The sequence below is a fragment of the Podarcis melisellensis genome, assembly GCF_964234715.1.
Source record: "Podarcis melisellensis genome assembly, chromosome: 7".
Classification (NCBI taxonomy): domain Eukaryota; kingdom Metazoa; phylum Chordata; class Lepidosauria; order Squamata; family Lacertidae; genus Podarcis; species Podarcis melisellensis.
In genome coordinates, this window is record NC_138539.1 from 22,420,994 (window position 1) to 22,443,090 (window position 22,097).

Below are 22,097 nucleotides of genomic sequence, written 5' to 3' on the forward strand. Positions count from 1 at the left end.
TTCTGTGTTTTATTTTAACTTTTTTTTTAATGGTGTTTAATTTTGTGGTTGGCTGCAGTTGTGCATCATGTATATTGAACTTGTAAAAAGTTCTTGCCAGTTAGAGCTAAGAGTTGAAATCATTCACGTTTGCTTACAAAAAAACCACTGCCATTGCAAGTTTTGTCTCTTTGCATTGGACTCTGGCACACAAATACCACCACTAATGTTTTGCATGTAATCTGTATACCTTAGTGAGGATCTTTTTGTACATAACAAGGAAGCCAATGCACAGTATTTAATCGTTCACAATCAACATTTTTGTATCCCTCTTTCCTCGAGCAATCAGTCAGAAGGTTGTTCTACTTCCAACTCCAACCTGGACACTTGTTCTGCTGTGTCTCAGACTGTTTAAAATTTCAGCCTAGGCACTACCTGGTAACTGTAAAATGTTTATAAGATCATGATTATTTGAAGGTACATTTTGAAGAAATTTAATGTTCGTGAGCAGCTTAACTACTTTTGTATCTAGCCTTTTTTAAGTATCTTGTTACAGTTTTTAATAAATTACAGACAAAAGTACAAAGTCATACTGAAGAAACAATAGTTTTTATTTATATAGCCTGTATAATCCTAGTTATCACCACACACCACAGTCATTCACTAAGCCACTCTAAATTTCATAAGTCAATAAAACTCATTCTCATCTTCAGTCGAAATGGAAGGAGTTCAGCCCACATTTTACAGTTAGCAGAACTGCCCTGCCCTGGCAAGCTCTCTTGTTTTCACCAGGCTGTACAAGATGGAGGCGTAATGTAGTTTTGTTCAATCAGCACAAAGAAAAGTTTGCCAAATGTATTGTGGTGCGCTGAGTGCTTGCTTTTTTAAAAAAATTAAACATTTTTACAATGAAGGGGAGAGAGTCCTATTGTATTTCAGTACGCCAGGGTCCCATTTTGTTTAGTTCTTAAGTGATGTATGAAAGGGGGAGGCTCTGTGTTGTTGCTTGCTCACCATCTCCTACTAGACATAAAACTCTTTCCATTATGATTGTTGGCTTCAGTTGTTCCCCTGTCCCCATGGTTCTTGGCTGGGGGGTGAGTGGGGAGAGAACAGCACATCGCTGCAAACTTGCTTAAATTTCTACCAAAGTGGAAAACTGCTGCTCTCCCCCACTCACCCTTAACAACAGCATTCAAGCCCCTTTCTGCCTTAGCTTAAAAATAGAATGGCTGCCTTCTACAGAAAAATCTAACTCTGACAGGCCTTGGAGAAGCTCGCTAGAGCACATTTCTGACCTCCATACAGTAGACTCTGAAGACTGTTTGTTCTCTTAAAGGTGACTGTGCCAGACTTGTATAGTTAGGGAAATAACTGCAGGTGCTTTTTAAAAATATCCCCCCCCCCTGCATGTATTGATGAACTAATTAGTTTCCCCCGTGACAGCCCTTTGAGGGATAAGGATGGAGTTTCTGGTGATGTATTCAGTGGATATAAAGTTTTGGATTCTGTTCCTGAATCTGCTACTGGCTTTTATGGCAAGTTACTTACTCTGGGCCTCTTACTCACATTCTGTAAAATAATGATAGCTACCTACCTCACTGAGGTGTTGAGGCTTAATAAGGTTAATCTCTTCCAGAGCTCTCTTATGAAAGGCTGTGTATATTGTAAAGTATTGTTATATATAACCTGTGTATATATAGCATATCCATATGTTATATGTATAATTATGTATATAACATAGCTGTTTTACAACAATCACAGCAGGATAAAACTACACAGTCAACAAGCCCGATATAGTAGCCTAAAAAGAAAATATATACATGTAGAAAACACTTTGCTGATACTCTAACCGAAGGGGAAAGCTAGAATGATTTATGCTGTAGTCATTGACTCAAGATGTATATGTAGCTATATAAATAGCTTTTCTCTGTATATTTGAACAGTATCAAGCTTTTCATAAGAAATGTTTATTAAAATTGTACACCACATTGCTGTCTGGCTTAAGTTAGTTTCTTTTAAATATGTGGTATAGAGTAAAAGAAAAAGCAAAGCATTAGGAAAACACTAGTTCTTTGAAGCTAGAAGTATAGATGTGGTTTCTCCAATTGTGTATTGCAACACACAGTGCTGGTTTGAAAGCTGATACTAATGCTCCCATATTTCAAAAATGGAACTGGGTTTCTTCTAAAGCCTGTTTCCCTGGTAGTTATTGAGCCCATTGGCTTGAAGTTAACATGTGTGAGTCACTTTGTGGGTTCTTGGTCTTCTACCAGGAGATGGTATCAGGGGGTAGGGAAGGGGTCGTCTGTCACCATCATCCACAAGGACAATGTGAGAGAGGGTCAAGCACCGCAGGCTGTTTGTGCCACATTTTATTATTGTGTGTTCATAATTATTCACTGTATATTGCTTGTTTTTGTTATTTTTCCATTAGTTAAGCCTAACCTGAGATGGAGTGAGCAGCAAATGTTAAATGGGGCCTCAGTCTTTCAAGCAGACATACAATGCAAAAAATATTTTGCAAGCAGCAATTTGAAACTAAATATAAACTTGTTTAGTTATCTAACAACTGCTATCTTACATATCCTTTACTGTTTGGCAAGCAGGCCTGCGCTACCCAACAGAAACAGGCAAATGTAAGAGCAAACATAATAATCACAGTACGAAGGATTTGAGATGGGACATTTCATAGTAAAGACACCAGTAAATCATCACATGTAAATCCCTGAAATAAGCATCTTGGTGAACTGAAAAGTACAGTACAAGTACTGCAAAAAAAAAAAAAGACAAATAAGAATTATGCGGCAGATAAGCCTTCACCAATGCTAAGATGGTTTGGAATAAAGCTTTCCATTCACCCCTGCCATTATGTGCCAAGGGGTATGTGAAAGTTGCAGGAGATGACTATGTATTTCACTCTACCTGCAAGCAAGAGTGATCTTGAAACTATTGAAATATACATGAAATCCATTTGTTTTAAGGCTCTCTAGCTTCCTAGGTGAACAGATTTTCACGGTTTACTCTGGTCTTGGTGGAGTTGATTCTTTACTTATGCACCTCCATCTATGACATCATCTTCAGTGTACTGCATGACCCACAAAAGCGCTGCACGAGTTTTAGGATATATTTTTAAAAAACAAGTCTGGTATGCATTCCAGATAAATGTTTGAATACCACCGGATGAAATCTTTTGAGGCTCCTTACGTTGCAAGAATTTCAACACAATCTTCCAAAAGCTTTTTTGGCTGGCCAGACACTGAGCAAAGGTCAACTTTGGAACCAAAGAGAGGTCAACAACAGATGGTGATTATTGCTGAATGAGTTAATGCCCAACCCTCTCCTCTTTGCAGGGTCATATACCTAAGTAAATACTTTTAGTGAAGCAGTGTCCATTCAAGTTACCTTGGAGGCTGAGATGGGCATATGGTTTTGCTATGACATCTTTCAGCGGAACATTTTTTGAGTCATCCCTCTGGCTTGGATTGCAGTCATTAAGTTATAAACAGGATGGCAAATTAATCCTCTAGGTTTACGGCTTTATGTATAGGGTACAGACAAGTATATAGCCTACAGCTTTGCAGGGCTTTGAAGGTGGTAATAGACTCAGAGGGTAGAATTCACTGTTGCGCTATTACCATGGCTCCATCAGCACAAGCATTTCAGCTTGCTAGGTGGAACGATCTTGCTGCCTCCCCCCTGTGAGTTTTGAGAGCTCTCCTGACCCCCTAGAGCTGATTTGGGGGGCCCATGGGAGAGGAGAGGGGAGATTGTTCTTGTACTCGTGCGCTCCTCTTGCTAGCACAACTGTTTAGCTGAATCCATACCACAAAACCAGAGAGTTTGGAAGGGACTTGGGCGTTTTGTCTAGTCAAACTGCCTCCCAATGTAAGAAATGCACTGCTTCATTTCAACAAAATATTACAATTATTCTGAGCAATTGATCATACAACTGAACACTACCTTAAAAAGCATACTGGAACAAGAAAGTTTTAGTCACGTATCTGAATCTCAGCAAGGAGGGGCGTCTGCCTAATCTCAGTTGGCAGGGAGTTCCACAGGTTTGGTACCACCACACTGAAAGCAGTGTCACTGCAGTTCCTTGGATGTTCTGCTCCTTGGTGCTTGAGTGTTATTTGTGGCCAGGAGTGTCTCTCTTCTAACCAGAGGGTACTCTTGCTACACCCTCTCCTGATAAACAAGTAACACTGTGATACATGCCCTACTAACCTCAAGATTGCACTGCCCTTACCATAGGCCTGCCTTTGAATGTTCAGAAATGACAACTGATCCAAAGTGCAGCAGCAAGATTACTAGGCATGCCAAAGAGACCGCAGGATACCAGTCCTGCTCTGGTTACCAATGAGGTTCCAGGCCGAATACCAAGTGCTACTTTTACCATATAATCTCATGCCTTCCTCCATATGTTCTCTGCTTAAAGTTTCTCTTCACACTGTCAGTTGATTTCCAGTAAGGCAGCTTACCATTGAAAGGATATATATCGAGAGCTACTTGAGTGCTTTGTAGGATTAGGTCCCTACTTTCACTATTGTTATTTTTACTATTTGTAGTCTCTCTGTTATCAAGTCCAGACCAGTTACACAATGGTTATGGGGGAGGGCAGCACAGTGGTCAGCCTCTTTAGAATTGAGGGAGCTATTTTTGGTCGCCAGAAGCACCAACTCAGTCAAAAGAGACGTTACCTTTTCTAATTTGCTGTTAATTTTCTCCACTGTTCTTGCAGTCATCAGACAGTGGTCCGCGAGTATTTCCGCATTGAACGGTGCCCCCTCTGATAGTAGTTCATGGGATAGTTCATGGGCACTCGTCTCAGCAATCTCCCCTGGGTGATCTCCACCCATTGAAGCATCCCCACCCACCTGGGAATGTGCTCTGTTGGATGTGGTAGGTCCTGAATTCTGTCCTTTTCTGCTTGCACTTCTGCTGTGGGCTCACTTGTGGAGATAAGACCAGTCGCTTCTTTTTCCTAGTCATTTTCCTGGAGATGCAGCCACTACTAATTTCTGCTGTAAATCGGAAAGCTTGGCGTCCTCCCAAAATAGAGCAGTTAATTGCCACTCCTCCTGATAATTAGTTGGTAGACTGAGTCGAGCTGGAGCTAATTAAAGCTTTCCCCGAGACTTTCCAGGACTTTCTCTAAGACTTCTAACTTGAGCTTTTAACTCAAGCTTTGTGACTATATTAGTTAAGGAAAAGCTGCCAAATGTTGTAGATAAAATACTGAGGCTGATAAAAATTGAATAAAAACTGATAAAACTAATAAAAACCGCACAGCTGATGCGGAGCTCAAGTCAAACTAATAAAAACTGCACAAGTGATGCTCAAGTCGATGCTTCCACTAAGGACGGTACTCGGGAATGGTGGAAGGAGAAAGAATTTGCCCATGTGAAGACCATCAGATGGAAACTCTTACACATATGGCTCTTAAATGTAAACTACCGTATTTTTCACTCCATAAGACACACTTTTTTCCTCCTAAAAAGTAAGGTGAAATGTCTGTGCGTCTTATGGAACGAATGTGTGGTCCCTGGAGCCAAATTGCCCAGGGGTAAAAAGCAGATTGTGCTTTTTTTTTTTTTTAGAAAGAGGGAAAGGGGTGTTGAAACAAAGCCGCTGATCAGCTGATTAGCAAGCGATCGGGAGGAAGATCCTTATCTCTAGAGATAAAGGAGGCTGCTTGGGAGGGGGGAGGTAAAAGCACATGGATCCTCAGGATTTTTGCACTGGGTCACCCCAAATTCTCCATCAGATCACATAGCATGTCCATGGTTACAGCCTGCACCAAAAAACACATGCATCCACTGTTTTGTGGGGCCGCAATGGTGCAAAAACATGGTTAGAAAGCATGGATCCACATGGATTCTCAGGATTTTTGCATTGGGCTACCCCAAACTCACTGTCAAATCACATAATATGTCTGTGGCCACAGCATGAACCACAAAAATCATACATGTTTGGTTCAGAATTTTTTTTCTTGTTTTCCTCCTCTAAAAACTATGGTCAGGTGCGTTTTATGGAGCGAAAAATGCGGTATATGTTGATCTCTGCCAGCAGTTCCTAGATCAACCCTGCATCCCAAATGGAAACCAGAGTTAGAGGTCATACATTTTCTATTATTGGGGAATAATCAGGAGCTCACCAAGTTAGTGGCTAAATGTCTTTATCTGGTTCTTTGTCATCGAAACACATTGCAGATGTCTGATCTCCCTGGAGACTTAGAGATGTAATGTTAGACTGCTTTGCCTCTTTCATTTGACAAATGTTTTGTGTCATTGGGAAGGTGGGAATTCTGTATTGATTTGCTATGGATGTTTGTATGTGTTTCCAATAAAAGGTATGATGATGATGATGATGATGATGATGATGATGATGATATGTTCGCTGTATGCCTTGTGATCTTCAAATACCCTTTTGCGCATATTATCTTGGCAACTGATGCTTTCCAAGAGAGGCTGTCCATTGAAATAATGACCATCTAGCAATGAGAGGAGCCAGCTTCCAGATCCTCACACGTTTACTGCACTTAAAACAGCTCAAACTCTATCCCTATATATTACTTATATGAAATCACATTTGCCATTCTGATGTCCATTCACCCCGTTTGGAGAGATCCTCAGGAGCTTTTTGCCATTCATTTTTTGTTTTGACCACTCTGATCCCTTCAAAGCACTTTGGGCACTGTAGTTTAACCATCACAGAGCTACAATTCCTTAACAAACTACTGGGCCCGTAATTCTCTGTTGGTTGAAATGTGCTTAAAATGGGTTTTAAAGATATAGGCACGTACACATTCTAATTTGGTCAAGCTTGGTCAAGTTCAATCTCTGCATCTTCAGGTAGAACCAATAAGTGCTCTTAAGGGGGCAAGATCCTCTGGGATGATCAGTTTAGCATAATAACAGATCTCTGGAACTGGAAGGGAGTCCCACTGTCATCTATTGCAAACCCCAAGCAATGCAGAAATCTCAACTGAAGCACCCATGGCTGATGGGTGAATAATGCAAACTCGATTGCATGTTAAAACATTATTTTACATACCTTCTAGTTCACATTTCTTAAAGCTTAAACTTCTTCCCGGCCACTGAGGCGGAGCGCTGAATTCAGACGGGTTATTTATTAATTGAATTTTTGTTTGTCTCGACCTGTGTCTGCGCCTTGACTTAAAGGACGACGACGACGAGGAGGAGAGACTCAGTTTTGCAGAGGGAGCGCGAGCATTTGCCTTCCCTTTCGGCCGCACACAATCCCGCCTCCGGGAGGAGGAGCCTCCGAGTCGGGGTCTCTTCCGAGGCCGCTGCCCTTGCAGGTCTGCCGGTTGCTGCTGCGCGCAGGTCCCCGTCGTCGGCGCCGCCTTCCCTTCGCCGGCGTTGCTCCCGGGCCGGGCTCTCTGCGGGGCCATGGGCGAGCAACGGGAGCGCCCTGCGTCGTGCGGCGCTGCTAGGCCGCAGGGGGACGAGGTGAGCAGGGCAGATTGGGATCTCCATCTCCCCGGATGGGTGCGCGCGTTTCCTGGGGATCAGGCCCCCGTCGAACCCGGAGGCCCTTACACCCGAGCAGGCGCGCGCAGGATCGGGCGGAGGGGGGCAGGATCGAGTTCCAGGGCCGCGATCCTATGCTCGTGCTTACTCGGGAGTCAACTCCGCCGCGCTCCGTGGCTCTGACTTCCGAGTAAAACTTAGGTTATATAATACGTCATTGAGTTTTCAGCGAGGCGGCGTAGAAAACCAGCGCACCCTCTACGACTTTTGTGCTCGTTTACTTTTTGAAAAATTATTTATTTGGTTCTTCAGATAAAGTTTTACAATCACATATGCAACATACATCATAAAAACAAGATTCCAAAGAATCTCCTGGACTTGCCTCCTCCCCTTTCTGGGTCCCTGTGTTAGTCATTTACTCCTGCATCTTTTATAATAATCCAGATCTTTTACATCTCCGTTATATTCAAAATTCACCATTAAACTACAAGTGTTATTCCAATCCTACTAACGATTTTAACTGTTTACAATTATTTTTAAGATAAATTATAAATTTCCCCCATTATTAAAATTTTGGTCTTCCTGATTTTTGATTCCTCCTGTCATTTTTGCCATTTCAGCATAATTCATCAACTTAATCTGCCATTCTTCTCTGGTTGAGACTTTTATCTTCTTTCCATCTCTGGGCCGATGTTATTGACTACTCGTTGTGTTCTTGCTTTAGAGATTGTTGCCGTCTTCAGGAGAGACTGAGGATGGTTTAAAATCGGGCGAAGAGCCTCTTTTAAGGAAAAACCCTCGCCGGTTTGTCATCTTCCCCATCCAGTATCCAGACATTTGGAAAATGTACAAGCAGGCGCAAGCATCCTTCTGGACAGCGGAAGAGGTGAGTGTAACAACATAGAGAGGTAAGGGTCTGTTTGTGCGTGCAGGTGTGTATTCTGTGTCCTGCTGTGTTAGAGGCATCACAGTTTCCACAATGACAATGGGGTTCCTATGCAAACAAAGCAAGCCTAAGTCTATGCTCGACTTGCGTAGTTCAACACCACTTTCAAGACGTTTCTGAAACATTTCAGGACATTTCAGAAGAGGAGGCGGCTGGGTATCCAGTTCTCAAGTGGCTTTTGTTTGCTTTTTGGAGAAGTTCCACAAACACGACAACTGCACTCTGATGCTGCTGTTGCCCAGAAACAGATATTCAGATATTAGGGCCAAACACAGCCATCATGGCTAGTAGCCATTGATAGCCTTAGAATTTGCTATAATTCTTAATGGATAGTTCTAAGAATTTGCCTAATTCCATTTTAAAGCCACCCAAATTGGTGTCCACAGCTACATCGTTTAGTGAATTCCATATTTTGACTAGGCACTGTGTGAAGAAATACGCCTTTTTGCCTTGAATATTCCAACATTCATCTTCATTGCATTACCTCCTGTTCTGGTATTATGAGAGAAGAAGAAAAGCTTCTCCACAGAACGCATCTTTTTATGTTCCTCTATCATGACCACCCTTACTTGCTTTTTTTCTAAACTAAAAACACCTCAAACATTGTATAGGCTTTTTTCGTAGGGGAGTTCCTCTAGCCACTTAAGCATTTTGGTTGGTATAGGAGAATAAAAAGAAAGGAAGGGTCAAGAGACCAAGGAAAGCCAGAATTCAGGGACAGCTAGGAGAGAGGGTGACGAAAGACTGACTCCATTCACTGATGTCACAACCACACCATGCATTTAAGGCACTCTTGTACCACTTTAAAAGTCATGGCTTCCCTCAAAGAATTCTGGGAGCTGTAGCTTGTAAAGGGTGCTGAGAGTTGTAGATACATAACTAACACTTGCCCCAAAGAGGCTCACCTGGTGCTGTCATTGTCATCTGTTTGGCACCAGGCAAAGACATTTGTCTTCTCCCAGGCATTTGAACACTGATACGGGCCACTGATAATGTGCTGTTTTAGGTAGTCTTTCTGGAAGCAGCTGGTTCATCCTTTTGTGTCTGATTTGTTGAGTGTGGATGAACTTTTAGCGTATTAATAAAAGAATTATATGGCACCTTAAACTCTTAATACATTTATTACAGCGCAAGTTTTTGTGGACTAGAGAAAGGAGAAAATGGTAAGGCGGTAACTGAATGGCAATAAGATACAAAAATTGCAGTCAGTGACACTGAGAGCTCAATATATGTTAGATAGATACACCTGTAAAATTTTACCATAATATATTGATGATAACTCCTGAAATGATTGTATTTACACCTGCAGTGGGGCAGGGAACAGTTAACAAGAAATGATCATAGATAGCGCAGATATCCTGGCATATTTAGTGTACTGTTTCTTAAATTAATTCATTTTTAATTGTATTGGTTTCGTGTTTATTATTTGTTATTTCTGTTAGCCATTTTGCGACTTTTGGAGGAGTGGTGATAATAACAAAATTAATAACACGTCTTTGAACAAGTTATGGGCATCCTCTTTCCCTGTCCACTTGCAAACTATCCAGTCCTTGCAAATGTCTTTAAATGAAGCACAAGGCATCGTGGAGAGAAGCTTTGTAGGAACTATATGAATGCGGCGGGTTGGTAGATATTGGTTTGTTTTGGTTTTGTTGCTCTTGTTCTTTTGTATTTTGTGTTCTTATCTTGTATCTTTGTGTTGTGAGCTGCCTTGAGATCTACAGATGAAAAAACAGTATAGAAAATAAATAAATAAAAAATGTGCCATTTCATTTCCCTCAAGAGTTTCTTTTGTCTTACAGAGTTATTAATGAACCATTAAAGTATATAGTTGCAATGAATTTTTCTTCTTCCTCACAAAGGTTGACTTATCAAAGGATCTTCCTCACTGGAACAAACTGAAACCTGAAGAAAAATACTTTATTTCACATATCCTGGCTTTTTTTGCAGCCAGTGATGGAATTGTGAATGAAAACCTGGTAAGATACTTTATGGGCTGCTTTTCTAACCCTGTGCTGCCTGCCTTATTTGCTATTTCAGCACCTGCAGTCAAGCTGATGAAACACTTTGGCATATGACCTCAAGGCTTATTTGCCATTAGTGTTTTGAGCAAGCAGTTCAAATATTTAAGGTCCTTAGATAAGTTGGCACTTGAGGATTGCAGCTCCAAGTGTTGATAGTAAACACCCATTCCCTTGGCCATAGTTTCCTGTCGTTTGATAACTACATCAAATGTAGTGCTTTCCAGTGATGGTAGAATCATGCACCCTTCTATGAGTTGTTAAGAATGTATATGTGTGAATTACCTCTAACCTTCTTTTGTTGTCAGGTGGAACGTTTTAGTCAGGAAGTGCAGATCCCAGAAGCTCGCTGTTTCTATGGCTTCCAGATACTAATAGAAAATGTTCACTCAGAGATGTACAGTTTATTAATAGACACTTACATCAAGGATCCTGAGAAAAGGTAATCACCGTAAGTATTGCCACAATATAGAGGATTTCTGTATTGTGTTCTTTCCATACTGAATGACTCTGTCCTGGTTCAGACATAACAGGAGAGATCACTACAGTGGTACCTCAGGTTAAGAACTTAATTCGTTCTGGAGGTCCCTTCTTAACCTGAAACTATTCTTAACCTGAGGTACCACTTTAGCTAATGGGGCCTCCCACTGCTGCTGCGCCGCTGCTGCACGATTTCTGTTTTCATCCTGAAGCAAAGTTCTTAACCTGAGGTACTATTTCTGGGTTAGCAGAGTCTGTAATCTGAAGCATCTGTAACCCGAGGTACCACTGTATAGCATTAAGCCACAGTGGGACTTGGTTCCAACTTTCCTCCCTTCCTTCTATGAGGAGGAGGTAAAAACATCTACTTTTTCCTTTCAACAAACCACAGTTCACTGCGACTTCTCAGCTTGGAAATTGTGGTTTGTTTAAAGCTAAACTGGTTAGGAGAGGATGCGGGTGGCGCTGTGGGTTAAACCACAGATCAGAAGGTCGGCGGTTCGAATCCCTGCGATGGGGTGAGCTCCCGTTGCTTGGTCCCAGCTCCTGCCAACCTAGCAGTTCGAAAGCATGTCAAAGTGCAAGTAGATAACTAGGTACTGCTCTGGTGGGAAGGTAGATGTCATTTCTGTGCGCTGCTCTGGTTCACCAGAAGCAGCTTAGTCATGCTGGCCACATGACCCGGAAGCTGTATGCTGGCTCCCTCGGCCAATAAAGCGAGATGAGCGCCACAACCCCAGAGTCCACCACGACTTAACCTAATGGTCTGGGTTCCCTTTACTATTTATGGTTAGGAGAATCATTCTTTCAGATGATTCCAATGTTTCCAATCTCCTCACAGGTATGCTTGCGGCAAAGGTTCATTGCAGCTCATTATCATAGCAGGAGTTTCATTAAACTCAGAGCAGTATGTGTTTTTGTGCTTAAAAATAGGAACCAATATTCATCAGAGTAATCCAAAATTGAACTTTCTTTTTTTAAAAAAACTTTCCTCTGTATAAATGATACAAGTTAAGAAACTGCATGCATTTGTTTAATTTGAATAATTCAGATTCAAGTAAGTATGAGAAAGAGCAAGGAACTGCATGGTATTGAGGCCCTGCTCTTTGACCTCTAGAAATATAACTTCCGAGATTCTACAAAACACCTTCAAGGCTCATGGCAGGTCATATGGACTAGAATCATGATTTTAAAATCGTGATTCTTGAAATGCTGGGAATTCTGCACCAATTAAGGCTTCACACAGCACTTTCATGAAATCGCAGAATACATGCAGCCCTGAATAAAATTGTGCAAAATTACAAAGATGGAAAATGTGTGTAGCTAGGATAGAACGGTGAATAACTTTTTCCATGAAGGGGCTGGATGTGAGAAATGAGGTAAAAAGGTAGAAATCAGTTGAATACTGGTTTCGTCTCTCCCCCCTATCCAGTTCATATGGGTTTTTTTTTATTTATTTAAAGACACAGCAGTCACTAAGTTCACTAGTGGCTTACCTGGACAGGTGTCCTGTCTGTCCTACCACACCAGTCACTGTTGACCAAAGGGTGACTTTTCCTTCAGAATTAATGTGCTGAAATGAAATAGCCTTGTCACTCATGCTGTAAATTCCTCAGTGGTGAAACAAGTTAATATTTCCTCCTAGTTTGAAGGCAGGTTCTGAAAAATGTTTGTGCCTTAACGTTCTTCAAGAGGCAGAAACTTCTTGTTTTGCCATAACATCCACACATTCAGAAGATCATTTAGTCATGTATCTGTTACGATACAGCTGTGGGTGACCCCCTGCTTCAGATACGGCTGTGTGAAACCCTGTTTAAACTTGCGGTCAGAGAGGCGGTGGAAGGAGGCTGCTTGTATCATCTCATTTTCCCCACACCTCTTGCCACTTAGGGCTGCACAAGGCCCTGATCCTGTTCAGGTTCTGAGTTTGGCCCAGATTAGGCTGGGCCTCGGAGTGATCTGGCTGGAATAGGGCCTGATCAGGATTACCAAATTGGGTTCCAGACTGTACTGGGGTGCCTTGCACAGCCCTAGGGTGGCATTCAACTACGTTTTACTCTTGAGTAGACCTGTTGAAATTAATAGCCCTAGCTTAGTTATGTTCATTAATTTCAGTGGTCCGCTTTGGGTAAAACATAGTTGAACCACCCATATTGTCCGATGCACGGACGTGATACTGGCGCCTCAGATTCTTGCTATCTTTTGGTTTGTTTTTTTCCAGGGACTTCTTATTTAATGCTATTGAAACAATGCCGTGCGTCAAGAGGAAAGCTGACTGGGCACTGAGGTGGATAAGAGACAGGGAGGCCACCTTTGGTAGGTTGCTTCTGAGTAATGCATTTCCACTATACGTGCCTTAGTTGAAATAATGTTTTTGAGTGTTCTGAAGTTGTTTAATACCTCTCAGTGTAAGAAACTGAACTGGTATAGAGTAAGACTCTACCTGAGTGGGAGACCAGGAAGGAGGAGCTATGGTGTTGGTTTGTGTTATCCTGTGGCTGAAGGTGGTTGAATGAGCTGGTTATAAATTATGCTTAAGACTACCAGGATTGGGGCGTTTGTGGAGAGGAGGGACACTCGAGTTCATACTGCATTTTTGCATTTGATTTTTGTGTTCTCTAAAAAATATTTTGTTTTCTTGTTAATTATGTTGCTTTCAGTGCAGATTGTTACTGTATTTGTACTGGAATTTCCTCTCCTTTTATATGTTGCAACATTCTATTTTACAGTTTGAGGGGTTGGTGTCTGAACTTTGTAACCATAATGTGTGTGTGTTTTTTTATCTCCCCCGAAACAGGCGAGAGAGTGGTTGCTTTTGCTGCCGTCGAAGGGATCTTCTTCTCTGGTTCTTTTGCGGCTATATTTTGGCTCAAGAAAAGAGGACTGATGCCAGGCCTCACTTTCTCCAATGAACTCATTAGCCGAGATGAAGTAAGGGGGGGGGGGCTGATGTTCAAAATGGGGTCCAGTCTTGTTCTCTGAAAGCAAAACTGTCCAAATAAAAGAGTCACAGATACTAGAAATTCCCCCCCGCTTGATTTTTTTTTAAAAAACAAGAACCAGTAGTATCTGAATTGTTGAAATAGTGTAAATGTATAAACAGTGTAAATGTATCTAAAATAAACTAAATAAATACACTAAATACACTAAAATAGTGTAAATGTCTCACTTTAGGGTAAGCACAGCTCATTTTAATAAGAATGATGTGTTTCCCCCAACTAAGAATGCATGTTGCTGTCTTGAAATTTTTAAAATATGAAAAATCAGGGTGGGTGGATTGGAAGCCAACTTGGCCCTGTCTGTACTATACATTTAAAGCAGTATCATACCACTTTAAACAGCCATGGCTTCCCCCAAAGAGTCTTGGGGACCATAGTTTGTCAAGGGGTGCTGAGAGTTGTTTTAGGAGACCCCTGTTCTCTTCTTTGCTGCTTTATATTGCTATCTTATCAATATCTTCTGGCTAGTTCTATTCAGTTTTTAAAATTGTGGGTGGGTGTTGCTGTAAAAAGCTTGGCCCTTTTAACGTTTACTTTAGGATGGATGGATATATTTATGTATGTATTTAAGGCACACACACACACACACACACACACACACCTTAAATACATAAATAAAAGTGGAAAAAGAGAGTTTTTGCTGCTGGTTTGTAGAAGCAAGGTGAGTGTCCCTTATTTTCCATTTCATTCTCATTTTTCAGGGACTCCATTGCAACTTTGCCTGCCTAATGTTTCAGTACTTAGTGAATAAACCTTCAGAAGAAAGAGTCAGAGAGATTGTTGTCAATGCAGTTGAAATTGAACAGGTGAGCAGACGAGTCTCTGGGTTTCTTCTTCTGCACCCAAAATACCATTCCTCTTAAAAAGTCAGGTGCCTGCTCTACTCCACTTTTGCACCAGTCACTGTTTGTCACTGCAGTTGCTTCAGGAAGGAGCACCTTGACATACATCTCCAGATCTCAATGTGTTGTAGCTGTGGCTCTCTTTAAAGTGGCCTCTGTTAACATGGTAATCAGACTATAATGGGTTATTCCTAAGTAGCTGGAACTGTGCTCCTCCTAAAATATTTTACCTTTTTTCTAATTTACAGGAGTTTTTGACAGAGGCCTTGCCGGTTGGCTTAATTGGAATGAATTGCACTCTGATGAAACAATATATTGAGTTTGTAGCAGATCGGTTACTTCTGGAACTGGGCTTCTCCAAGGTAAAGTAGCTCAGGAAGATATAAACATTTAACACTAGTCTCCTTACAATGCAATCCTAACCATGTATTCTAAGAAGTAAGTCCTGTTGAATTCAATGGGGCTTACTCCCAGGTAAGTGGGGTTGGGCCTTAGGAAGTTTTGCCATAGTCATTTGTTTCAGGGTTGTGCCTGAGCTCTGTAAGCACTTGGAAATAAAATATACGATGTATAGAATAAAACCAGGAATGTTTTGACTAGTCCTTCTTTGGTCAGGTTGCCTTGCAAAATACTGTACATCTTATTTACTAATTGTGTTATTTATTTATATCGTTTTGTATCATTTATTTATTTCAGAAAATTTGTATTCCACCTTTCTGCAGCAAAATAAATAGCGTGCAGGGTGACTTGCAGTGTAATGTTACAAGTAACACATTGTTAACAAATAACGTACAGTGGTACCTTGGCTCCCAAACGGCTTAGTTGTCCAACAGATTGGGTCCCGAAAGGCGCAAACCGGCGTAAGTGTTCCGGTTTGCGAATGTTTTTCGGAAGCTGAACGTCTGACGTGGCTTCCACGGCTTCTGCGGCCTTCCGCTTGAGTGCAGGAAGCTCCTGCAGCCAATCGGAAGCCGCGCCTTGGTTTCCGAATGGTTTTGGGAGTCGAATGAACTCGCGGAACAGATTGTGTGGGAGAACCAAGGTACCGCTCTATGGTAAAAAAAAGAACACAAGTAAAATAAAACAACAAAAGAGACAATAGAACGCTCACTGAAATGTGAGTATCAGACATTAGGGCCCAATAAGTTAAATTAAAATATTGTCTAAGAAATTATGACTCGGAAGCGGTGGCTGCTTCACCCACAATATACCACTGGGTGAAGCAGACACCATGCTCTGATTCTCATACCAGCCCTGAGCGATGTATTGATTGATACATCGCCCAGGCTTGGTTCATGTAATGCCAAAGTGGGACTTGTCATTCTGTCTAAATGGCCTCAGAATATGTGTTGTCAGTTATGAAATTTAGCTTTGGCAAAGGTGCCTGAGAAAGTGGAAGAGGTGATAGATGTGCTGGGAGAGTGACACTAATTCAGGAGCTGCCATATAGCAGGCAGATAAGTAACTGCAGAAGAATTAAAGCTTTGTTGCCTTTGCTTGTGCCCAGACAAGGCTGTGGGCAGAATTATTCTACTTGTTTTTTATTAAATTTATATACCTGCCTTCATCCCAAGATCACAGGGTGGTTTACAGCATAAAAATACAAATCAAAGCACAAAACAGCTAACATAACAACAACAAACCCTTCTCCGCAAACTTATTTAAAAGGCCATAGTTGTTTAATCAGCCAAAGGCCTTGTTATAGAAGGGTGTTTAGTTTTTTCTGCTATTAAGAGAAAGGAGTACTATCTCAGTAGAAAAGGCCTCCAGCAGTTATCTACCAGAAATTTGTAGGAATGTTGTCTTCCTTAGGCCAGTAACTGCAATTTAATAATAACTTTGCTTTTTCTCAGGTCTTTCAAGCAGAAAACCCTTTTGACTTCATGGAGAACATCTCTCTGGAAGGAAAAACCAATTTCTTTGAAAAGAGGGTTTCGGAGTATCAGCGTTTCGCAGTTATGGCTGACACCAACGATAATGTTTTTACTCTGGATGCTGACTTCTAGGATTGCCTTCTTCAGAAGACAAGTGTTGCAAAAAATGTTCACGTGCCACTTACCTGCTTGAAAAGCTGCTATTTCTTCTACCGGAAGTAGAGAGTTCTGGGAACATTTTTCCATGTTTCCGCACATGATGAAGTTTTTTATATGACATATTTATTGCAGATGGTGATGTAAATGACTGCGTGTGTGGGGGGAGGTCCTCTTTACCAAAAGTCCCTTTGATAATTCATGCAACTTTTCTACTTAACAGTTTTTGAGTAATACAATTGTGGCATTTGTGCAAGCCTCAATTTGCTGTTTTATGTAGAGCAGTAAGGCTGCAGTCCTCAAGATGGCCCAAGCCACCTTAGGATGCTGTGTAAGTGCTGCTCAGTGGGTGGAGAGGAGTTCCACTGGCACAACAGTTCTTACACTCCCAGTGCACCCCTAAAATTCTCTGTTAGTGTACACATAGCGTTGAAGATGTGTTGTGGTAGGGCTTGAAACAGGATGGATTGCAGCAGGCCTTCGGATCTGCAGGATCGAATGGCCCCACAGAAAGGGTCCTGGAATAGACATAGTGATTCTCCCCCCGCTCTCCTTCTGGCTAGAGCAAGCAGCAGGGGTTAGGCAGTGCCACATCTTCCTCCATGGTGCCCTCCTTTATCCCATGCCACCCTCCTTTATCCCATGCTACCCTCTTTAGAATTGCTTTGGTCAGCTGTGTGTTGAATCACGGTAATAACTAAAGCTTTCGTTGCACTGAAAATTTTGTTCTTTCATTCTCTGGATTCATTGAGCTGAGATGCACACACTCTCTGAATTTGAGCAACCATATAATCTTACTAAGCCAAGATATGCACAAGCCTTTTACATATACTGTACAAGCAGTTCCCTCGTTCCTGAGCTATGATTAAAGCAGGCCAGCTCTAATTAACCATGATTCCCTGTTTGGTTTGAATGGGAAACTAGAACTACCTGCTTCTGAATAAGCCAGGGTATTAAACCATATATTGAAGTTGGTTTGATAACCTGCCTTGTTTCAAGGCAGGTAACTGAAGTTTCTCAGTTTCAATGAGGCAGGAAGCTGTGGTTAATCGGAGCTTTCCTGGTTTAATTGGGGCTCAGGCAGACAAGTTTCATGTGCAAGCAGAAGGCTTGTAGCTGTGATCATCTGCGCTAGACCAGTCCTTCAGAGGAGAAAGCAGAGATTACTCCAGGATCATTCCTCCTTATATCAAAGAGTATGGAAAGCAAGCTTGAAGATTGTCTTCCAATCTGTATCCAAGGCCAGCAGGTATTTTGCAAAGTCAAAGTCTTATGGCTTTCTTTCTGCAGTTAGCCAGGATATGGACTGAAGGCACGTAATGCAGTTAGCTTTTTGAAGCTAAGTAAATAATAATAAATAGGTGTGGGTCTAAACAACCACTTGGCTACTTCATGTATGTCGCATTTTGCTCTTGGAAGGAAAAGTGGGATACCTAAATAACACCAAGAGCCAAAGGCAATAGATGTTCTTAGTGCTCAGTTTGAAATCAGGGTGCCTGTATCCTTGGCGTGTTGTTTTGCCATTGTGCATGTGCCTTTCAAGGGGTACAGGCATACAAGCAGCTCCTATTGTGCTGCGCCACATTTCTGTGACTAGGAACAGCAGCTATACAGAAATGGAAAAGGGTTCAGTGGTAATGGAACAGCAGTGGGGGGGGGGTTAGGCAGGTTGGTTTTTTTTAACACTGCCATACCTTCTTCATAAAAGGGACGTGGGTGGCGCTGTGAGTTAAACCACAGAGCCTAGGACTTGCTGATCAGAAGGTCGGCGGTTCGAATCCCCATGACGGGGTGAGCTCCCGTTGCTCGGTCCCTGCTCCTGCCAACCTAGCAGTTCGAAAGCACATCAAAGTGCAAGTAGATAAATAGGTACTGCTCCAGTGGGAATGTAAATGCCATTTCCATGTGCTGCTCTGGTTCGCCAGAAGCGGCTCAGTCATGCTGGCCACATGACCCGGAAGCTGTATGCCAGCTCCCTCGGCCAATAAAGCGAGATGAGCGCCCCAACCCCAGAGTCGGTCAAGACTGGACCTAATGGTCAGGGGTCCCTTTACCTTTACCTTCTTCATGAATGGTCTTAAGCATTGAATTGGATTGTTTAACCCTGAAAGCAATACAGTATGTTGGAAACTCCGCTGAATAGCAAAAATTATTCTCACTTCACAGGGTGTAATATATTTTCTCGACTTCTTGTTGCTGGCGGGGGGAACACTATTTCAATTAACAATGCAAGTGGAGCATACAGTTAACGAGTGCTCAGTTCAGTTGGAGGTGAATTCATGTCGTATGTAAACATATCCCTGGATTGGCGTAGTTGGTAGAACATGCGACTCTTAATTCCTGTCTTGTGGGTTCAAGCCCCACACTGGCCAAAAAAGATTCCTGCATTGCAGGGCGTTGGACTAGATGATCCTTGTGGTCCTTCCAACTACAGTTCTCCTATGACATGAAGATTTGCAGCGCATGGCAGAGCTATAGTTGTAGCGCTGACGACTGCATTAACTGTTGTCACCACATTTCAAAATAGCGGGGCTATACCAGTGTGGACAGTTAGACTGAATTGCCCTTAGAGAGGCAGATGGCCATAGTGGATAGAGTTTTGAATAGAAACTCTGGAGGTCTGGGCTCAAATCACCTTTCAGCTATGAAACTAACTAGGTGACCTTGGGACAGTCACACACACAAAGCTTTCCGCTGCACCTACCTCATAGGGTTCTTGTGATCATTTTGGGCAATGCTTGTAGCTTTGAGTTCCTTGAAGAGAGGACATAGAAGGAGTAAATAAGAAAAATAAGCAATTACTTCTACATGACAGGGAAAGGTGGGTTCCTTCCCTGGTTTAAGATTATTTCATTTTAACCTTCTCAATAGAGGTTTCTGTTAATTCAACTATTTTTGCAACGAAACATGGTTTAAATTCATGTAACTTATAAATAATGTTTACGTGTACTTCAGAAAAGGAATATGACGACTGGCTGTTTTAACACTTTATTTTCTCTAGAAACCATAATTCTGTTTACTCGAAACAAGTCCAGCTTCTGCCATAACGTGCTCCAGGTGGACTAATCATAGAGTCTGAAGACTTCTGGCTGGAAACTTTGGCCATCTGTTCACTGTAGCTCTGACTGCATGAGTGCCCTGTGGTTGACTATGTGTCCTATAATATGTCTTGAGTAGATGTCACAATACAATATCAGAATTGGGTCTTTTGTGGAGTTTTTTAAAGCAACTTATCTTCCTTATACAGCATGTACTGTAAGCATCAAAGCCAGAAACTGGCTGGCCACAGTAGTGAATGGGGGAAAGAGAGAAAAGTTGAGGTTGAATATCTGAAAAGGTTTCAATCAAGCCAACCCTGTTTGATGAACAGTCAAGTCCATTTCGGCTTTTAATATTTCTTAGCCCTTTTGCGTTACCAAGGGCATTCCAGTCTTTGTCCCCAATCCAGTTCTAGTCAATCTAGTGACTGTATGTAAAGATGGGTATTCCTATTGGAATAAGAACGTCCGAATGGTTCAATGGATCCCAGATCATAACTGCAGTGCGAATGGCCAAATGGCCAAATGTCTTCACAAGGACGCGAATCAATTACGTTGCTGGATCCAGGCATTCACAATGCATCTTTATAACAGACCTGTGTGAGGGCTGGTTAATCCTTTGCCTACAGCAAATGAGTAAAACATAACACAAGATGGATTATATAGAATCTTCACGACAGCCCATCATTTTTGAAAAGCCTGCAAGCAGCTTTACCTGCTCATTCTTGTGAGCCAGATGTATTCTCACAACCCGTTTGCAGCTGTAGGAGAGTCTGTCCTGCGACCAAAGAAATTACTGTAATAAGGGCCCTCAGTATGTGAGGAGGACAGGTGTACTAAAGGGGGACAGAAGAAAAAGCTTCCTGGTTTGGTGTTCCTTTTGCTTAGAAAAATATACAACGGCACAAATAAAATTTGCAGGAACAGCCTCTACCACCTGTGGTTTTCATTTTGCAAGTTTTCTCTTATTTCACAAATAATAGTGCATATTGCTTTTGTGTAAGCTCTGATATACTGTTTGAAGGTACCATCTCCCAGTTGCAGGCTACGTTCAGGGCACGCAGGCAGTCTGAGGTCCAATCCCTGGCATTTCCAGATAAAAGCAAGTGGTGGAAAAGGTGTGAGATTCTGCAGAGCCACTGCCAATCAAAGTACACAGTGCTTGACTGGATGGACAAATGGGGCAGGATTCAACCACCATGTCCCATCAATGCAAGGATTTCTGCTTGCACAATGGGACTCCCTCCAACATGCCCTGCATCCATAAGAAAAGCATTTTGGCTGTCCCTGTTCAGAGCTTTGGACGCTACTGCCCTGAGCAGTTTTCAGCACCTCTGGCTTTCTCTTCTGTACTCAAAGGGCTCCTGGCTTTTTAAGATACCTGGCTAAAATCTTCCCACTCTTTAGCCTTTAATGCTTGTTGACGCTGGTGAGAATTTCTAGCCGGTTGTTGTGATGCATCTTAATTGCAAAATGAAACCCTGGTTTGTCCATGTGATGGAGCGCTTGAGCCACTTTATGTTCTTAGTAGCTGGGAGTGTGCTACAAAAAACATTCTTTCAGAGAACAGAGATTCATTAACACAATATTTTTATGCCTAGTATTGCAAAGGCTTCATGTGCACACTGAGCTTCTTAACCTGTATACAAAGGGACAAGTGCCATCTACATTATTATCATTAGTAATTAAATTGGTTGGTTGCTTTTTCTTGCCCAGAGCAACCCAAAGGAACTTACAAGCAGACAGACAAAGGACCCCCCCAATACATTAAAAAGGCCAAAGGCCTGGTTATAGAGGAAAGTTTTTGCCCAGCCCCCAAAATATATAATGATGGCATTTGGTAAGTCTTGTGGTAGTTACATCTATCCTACTCTTAGACTAGAGACAGGTTGAAGAGGAACTTCCAGAAGAATCTTGCTTATTTTTTTTATTCCAAGCATGGGGTATTTGTTGCCCTCCAGATAATGATAGACTCCAAAGCCCATCAGCCTTAGGCAGCATGGCAATGGTCAGGGATGATGGAAGTTGTAGTCCATCAATATCTGGAGGGTCACACATTTCCCATCCCTGCTTTATGGTAATTCTGATTCAGTTATCTTGAGTTCTAGGGGTGGCCCATTTTGCCACCTGCGGTGAAATTGGAATTATCCTCCCACTGCCCCCTCACTTCTGCCATTGCCAGAATGTGTAAAGGTAAAGGGACCCCTGACCATTAGGTCCAGTTGTGGCCGACTCTGGGGTTGCAGTGCTCATCTCGCTTTAC

The 22,097-nt window shown here is 42.0% G+C and overlaps 1 protein-coding gene across 2 annotated transcripts in view; it reads left to right on the forward strand.

Moving 5' to 3' along the window:
• The first annotated feature begins 7,298 nt into the window (after window positions 1–7,298).
• RRM2B (ribonucleotide reductase regulatory TP53 inducible subunit M2B) overlaps window positions 7,299–22,097 on the forward strand; it is an 83,822-nt gene continuing 69,023 nt past the window's right edge. Inside the window, exons 1-9 of one of the 2 annotated variants that reach the window (XR_014170351.1) lie at window positions 7,299–7,457; window positions 8,203–8,364; window positions 10,287–10,403; window positions 10,754–10,887; window positions 13,147–13,241; window positions 13,723–13,856; window positions 14,626–14,730; window positions 15,015–15,128; window positions 16,620–18,430. Coding sequence is in view for 1 of the 2 variants with exons in the window: in XM_081918940.1 (XP_081775066.1) it covers window positions 7,398–7,457; window positions 8,203–8,364; window positions 10,287–10,403; window positions 10,754–10,887; window positions 13,147–13,241; window positions 13,723–13,856; window positions 14,626–14,730; window positions 15,015–15,128; window positions 16,620–16,772 (1,074 nt within the window). In the remaining variant the exon portion in view is untranslated. Of the gene's footprint in view, window positions 7,458–8,202; window positions 8,365–10,286; window positions 10,404–10,753; window positions 10,888–13,146; window positions 13,242–13,722; window positions 13,857–14,625; window positions 14,731–15,014; window positions 15,129–16,619; window positions 20,768–22,097 lie in introns of those variants that run through there. The other variant, XM_081918940.1, reaches the window with a different exon arrangement.